Source organism: Miscanthus floridulus, chromosome 16, assembly GCF_019320115.1.
Source record: "Miscanthus floridulus cultivar M001 chromosome 16, ASM1932011v1, whole genome shotgun sequence".
Taxonomy (NCBI): Eukaryota; Viridiplantae; Streptophyta; class Magnoliopsida; order Poales; family Poaceae; genus Miscanthus; species Miscanthus floridulus.
In genome coordinates, this window is record NC_089595.1 from 105097611 (window position 1) to 105102212 (window position 4602).

General features: G+C 50.4%; 1 protein-coding gene across 1 annotated transcript; it reads left to right on the forward strand.

Annotated features, from left to right (window-relative positions):
• The first annotated feature begins 1869 nt into the window (after nt 1–1869).
• Nucleotides 1870–2442, forward strand: LOC136510103 (probable pectinesterase 53). Its single transcript, XM_066504669.1, has 2 exons — nt 1870–2120; nt 2209–2442. Exons 1-2 carry the CDS (start codon nt 1879–1881, stop codon nt 2354–2356), a joined length of 390 nt encoding a protein of 129 aa, XP_066360766.1. The 5' UTR covers nt 1870–1878; the 3' UTR covers nt 2357–2442.
• Nucleotides 2443–4602: the final 2160 nt, after the last annotated feature.

Below are 4602 nucleotides of genomic sequence, written 5' to 3' on the forward strand. Positions count from 1 at the left end.
ATTGGCTATTTCTAAGAAAAAATTTTGTAGTTGTGATTTTTATTCTTTTTGTTTCCAGGAAAATTCTGGGTTGTTACATGTGGCAGCATCGATATCCGTATCCCAGCAGTCGCAGAGGCCGTCATTGCAGTATCGCACTGCTATAGGGCACTCGTAGGACACGGAGTCACAGTAAAGATGGCAACGGGGACCCAATCCCCGATTCCCCGCGGGGAATTCCCCTATTAGAGGACGGGGATGGAGTCAAATATGCCCCCACGGGGATCTAAACGGGGGAGAAAACGTCCCCCGTCGGGTTTGGCGGGGACGGGTCTGGGGGAGCATTCCCCGTCCCCGATACCCGCATCCCCGCCCCGTTTATATACAGGCTTTGCTCTCTTTCCTGATGGCCCAACCAGCCCACGAAGGCCCAATGTCTTCTGAGTATATATAACAACAATAACCCTAGTTCTACACCTTTGTGATGATTAATATCCTGCTTCTTGCTATTTAGCTCTTTTTGGATTGTGATTCGTGGTGTACTCTAATATTGTGTCGATGAACTCATGTGAATGATGATGAATTAACCTGAATGGTGATGAACAAATGCGGGGACGGGGATCCCCGACGGGGATTTTTTCCCTCGCGGGGGCGGGGATGGGGGAGAAATCGTCCCCGTGAGCTTTGGCGGGGACGGGGACGGGGATTTTTTCTCCCCGCGGGGACGGGGATGGGGAGGCAACCTCCGACGGGGAATTCCCCGTTGCCGTCTTTAAGTCACAGACACAGTCACTGTTAAAACCCGGGAGTTCCTCGTTCCTAGGCAGGGGACTGTGAATCTGTGGTGCTGTCCTCCCAGCACCCATTCTGGGACAACATGCCATTCCGCAAGCTCCGCGGCGGCATGTCCACGCACCCAGCGCCACAGATCGCTCTGCCGCTGTTGTTCACTGAATCAAATCCTCTCGTGCTCTGTCATAGTTTGGCCTCATCTTGTGACTGGCCCTACACTCTACCTACAACTGCAACACGTCCAGGTCCGGCCATGGACAAGGGGATGCATATATAGTACGAGCACATTTTACCAGGAGTACAGCCAACAGCCTATCGTAGTGTGTAGCTGTGTACTCATATGCTCCTACCACGGTTCCTGCCAAGGAGTCACTGAAGAGCAGGTGCAAATGGAACGTTGACGCACATTAAGGCCTTGTTTAGTTCCTCCTTTTAAAGTTTACTTCCTATGATCCTATCATATCGGATGTTTGGACGCACGCATGGAGTATTAAAAATCGACTAAAAAATAACTAATTGCACAGATTACGACTAATTTGCTAGACGAATTTTTAAGCCTAATTAATCCATAATTTAATAATATGGTGCTACAGTAAACATATGCTGATGGCGGATTAATTAGGCTTAATACATTTGTCTCGCGGATTACTGATGACTTCTGTAATTAGTTTTATTATTACTATATGGACACTCTCAATGTGACATCCAAAACTTTAATCATGGATTTACCTCCTTTCAGTTTTTAATGGGGTGCAGTAGAGTGAGCCAGTGAGGTGAACCTTTCATGTCGCGCTCGCGCCCACTTGTCGCTGGCGGCAGCACGGTTGCGGAATGCGGTTTTCTGAGACCTGCAGGTTCCCTGGCCCCAGGCGGCCGGGGTGCCGATGGAATCCCCGGCCGCCCGTGACGCCTAGCTCGTCGTCGTCTCCTCGTGCCTGCCTGGCTGCTTTGCCTTTTACACAGTACCACTTTCTTGTGTTCCCGTGGGCCGTGGCAGCGTGGCTGTATAACGTGAAACATCGCAGAAGGAGCGTACACGCACTCGCACCTACGTATGTATGGAAATGAAAGGAATAATAAAACGGATGATGCAAAAAAAAAAAAATAATGCAGGGGTGCCGTGTGCACGCGATCGCGCGGAACTACGGCGCGCTGACGGCGCAGAACCGGCAGAGCCTGCTGGAGGACACGGGGTTCTCGTTCGTGAACTGCCGGGTGACGGGGTCCGGCGCGCTCTACCTGGGCCGCGCCTGGGGCACCTTCTCCCGCGTCGTCTTCGCCTACACCTACATGGACAACATCATCATCCCGCGCGGCTGGTACAACTGGGGCGACCCCACACGGGAGATGTACGCCACTGCTCCTCCTCCGCCTCCTCCTTTTTCCGGCCGCCGTGCGTGCCCGCTGACGCCGGTTGATTCGCGTGCGTGCGTGCAGGACGGTGTTCTACGGGCAGTACAAGTGCACGGGGCCCGGCGCGAACTACGCCGGCAGGGTGCAGTGGTCGCGGGAGCTCACCGACGAGGAGGCCAAGCCCTTCATCTCGCTCGACTTCATCGACGGCTTCGAGTGGCTCCGCTTGTAGCACTAGCACGGGGTCCAGTCCAGGAACTCATTGTTGACACGCCATGACCTTAATTGATTGCTGTGAAGAGAAAAACAAAAACAGAACGCAAATACTAATTCAATTGTTGTTGCAGTTGCGTAAGATGAGATTGATGAGGACTGCAGACTGCAGTCTCTTTTCCGGTGCATCGAATCGCTGCAAGTAGTCACTACTCACCACGGGCTATTGTGGGCTAAAAAGGCCCAATACCTGCATCGAATCGCTGCATAGACTCTCATTTAAAGAGGCTTTCATGAACCTGGCCTGGCTTGGCCCAGGCCTAGCGTCAGGTTTGGTGGACTTGCTGACGTGCAACTGCAGTCAAGCCCATTACTCGTTGCAGCCAAGCATTCATATTTACAGTCAAGCCCAGTACTGTTTACTGGCAAGCCGCGTAACTGTGTGGAGCTGAGTATTTTCTCAGATATAACGGCAGCACTACTAAATCCAAGCATGCTGTGCTCGCGAGCTTATCAGCCACTGTCAACCCTACTTTTTAATCATAAGAATAATTTTTTTCTCAGATAATACACAGTGTGCTTTACAATCATGTCTATCATGCTCATGTCTATCATGTTCATGTCTATCATGTTTGTAGGTCATGCTTTACCTCGCTGTCTAATGCAGCCATCGAAATAAGGACGGTTTCGGAACTTGTTTCTGAAAGGTGACTCTACTGTGCCGACAAAAGCATGTGCGCATGTATTCAGAGCTTGCACGGTTTCGGAACCTCTCGTGACCGACCTCTGCCTCAACCCTCGTCATCTCCTCCTCGACGACGCGGGCGATAGCTCTGGCGTCGTGCGCACCTCCACGCTGCTGGCGTCCAGCGTCGTGCCGTGGCGCAACCACTGCCAGTGTCGGACGCGGCTGATCCCCGCCGTAGCCGCGTCCTCCATCAGGATGTATAGCAGGACGGAGCCGGAGTCGGCCAGCCACGCCGCGTGGTACCGCACGCGCACGCAGACGTTGAGCCGCAGGGCGTCCACCGTGCGCGCACCCTGGGGGCGACGCGGACTCGCGATTAATTTGGGGAGGTGGGGGGCGGGGCGAATAAGCATGTGTTTAGCCCTTGTTTAGTTCCACCCTAAAATCCAAAAAGTTACTACAGTATCTGTCACATCGAATGTTTGCGGCCCGTGCATGGAGCATTAAATGTAGACGAAAAGAAAAACTAATTGCACAGTTTGGTGGGAAATTATGAGACGAACGTTTTAAGCCTAATTAGTCAATGTTTGGACACTATTTGTCAAATAAAAACGAAGGTGCTACAGTAGCCCCAAAATCCAAATTTCGCGAACTAAACAAGGGCTTAGTTCCTACCCAAATTTCTAAAAAAAGTGCTACAGTATCTATCACATTGAATCTTGCGATACGTACATAGAACATTAAATGTAGACGGAGAAAAAACTAATTGCACAGTTTAGTTGAAAATCGCGAGACGAATGTTTTGAGCCTAATTAGTCCATGATTGAACACTAATTGCCAAATAAAAACGAAAGTGCTACAGTAGCCCAAATTTCCAAATTCCCGCAACTAAACACGGCGTAAGTTGGGCGTCCGATGATACGTTTCTATCGATACGGGACCCACAGGATACCCCACAAAGGAGAGAAGATCTAGTCTAACTAGCATTCTTCCCTTGTAATCCTAGTAGTAGTACTATTCTGTAATCTTACTAGGAACTCTCATTATAAATCGACTAGGACTCTGGCCTCCTGACTATATAAAGGAGGGCAGGGCTCCTGGACGGTAAGAAGAACAATGGTACAACACAACACTTCACAATCAATCCAACACAAAGGCTAACGCCGACTGGACGTAGGGCTGTTACTCGATCAACGATCGAGGGTCCGAACCAGGATAAATTGTTTGTCTCTTGCGTTCACCGTCGAGTTCTGCATACGCTGAAGCCCGAACAATACTGCCCCGGGTACCCTCGGTGGCAGGCTAGCCTTTTCAGGAAGAACTCGGATGCGAGATCTTGGCGTATTCTTTGATAGTCTGCTGTTGTCAGATGTAGTTTCGCAGCATGCAGCTTCCGAGCGTATATCCTTGTTGTTTTGTTCAGGAAGAACTCGGATGCGAGGTCTTGGCGTATTCTTTGATAGTCTGCTGTTGTCAGATGTAGTTGTATGATGGTAGTTGAGTGTAAATGCCTTTTGTTCATGGGTTGTACTGTGCTGGTATATTCTTCCGAATATGTCCGTCTTTGAGTATTGTTC

What these genes read in the sequence shown, in the direction of transcription:
- LOC136510103 (XM_066504669.1), top strand. Translation starts at nt 1,879, where the DNA reads ATGCAGGGGTGCCGTGTGCACGCGATCGCGCGGAACTACGGCGCGCTG. An exon ending in GGCGACCCCACACGGGAGAT is followed by an intron (nt 2,121 to 2,208) that starts GTACGCCACTGC and finishes GCGTGCGTGCAG; the next exon opens with GACGGTGTTCTACGGGCAGT.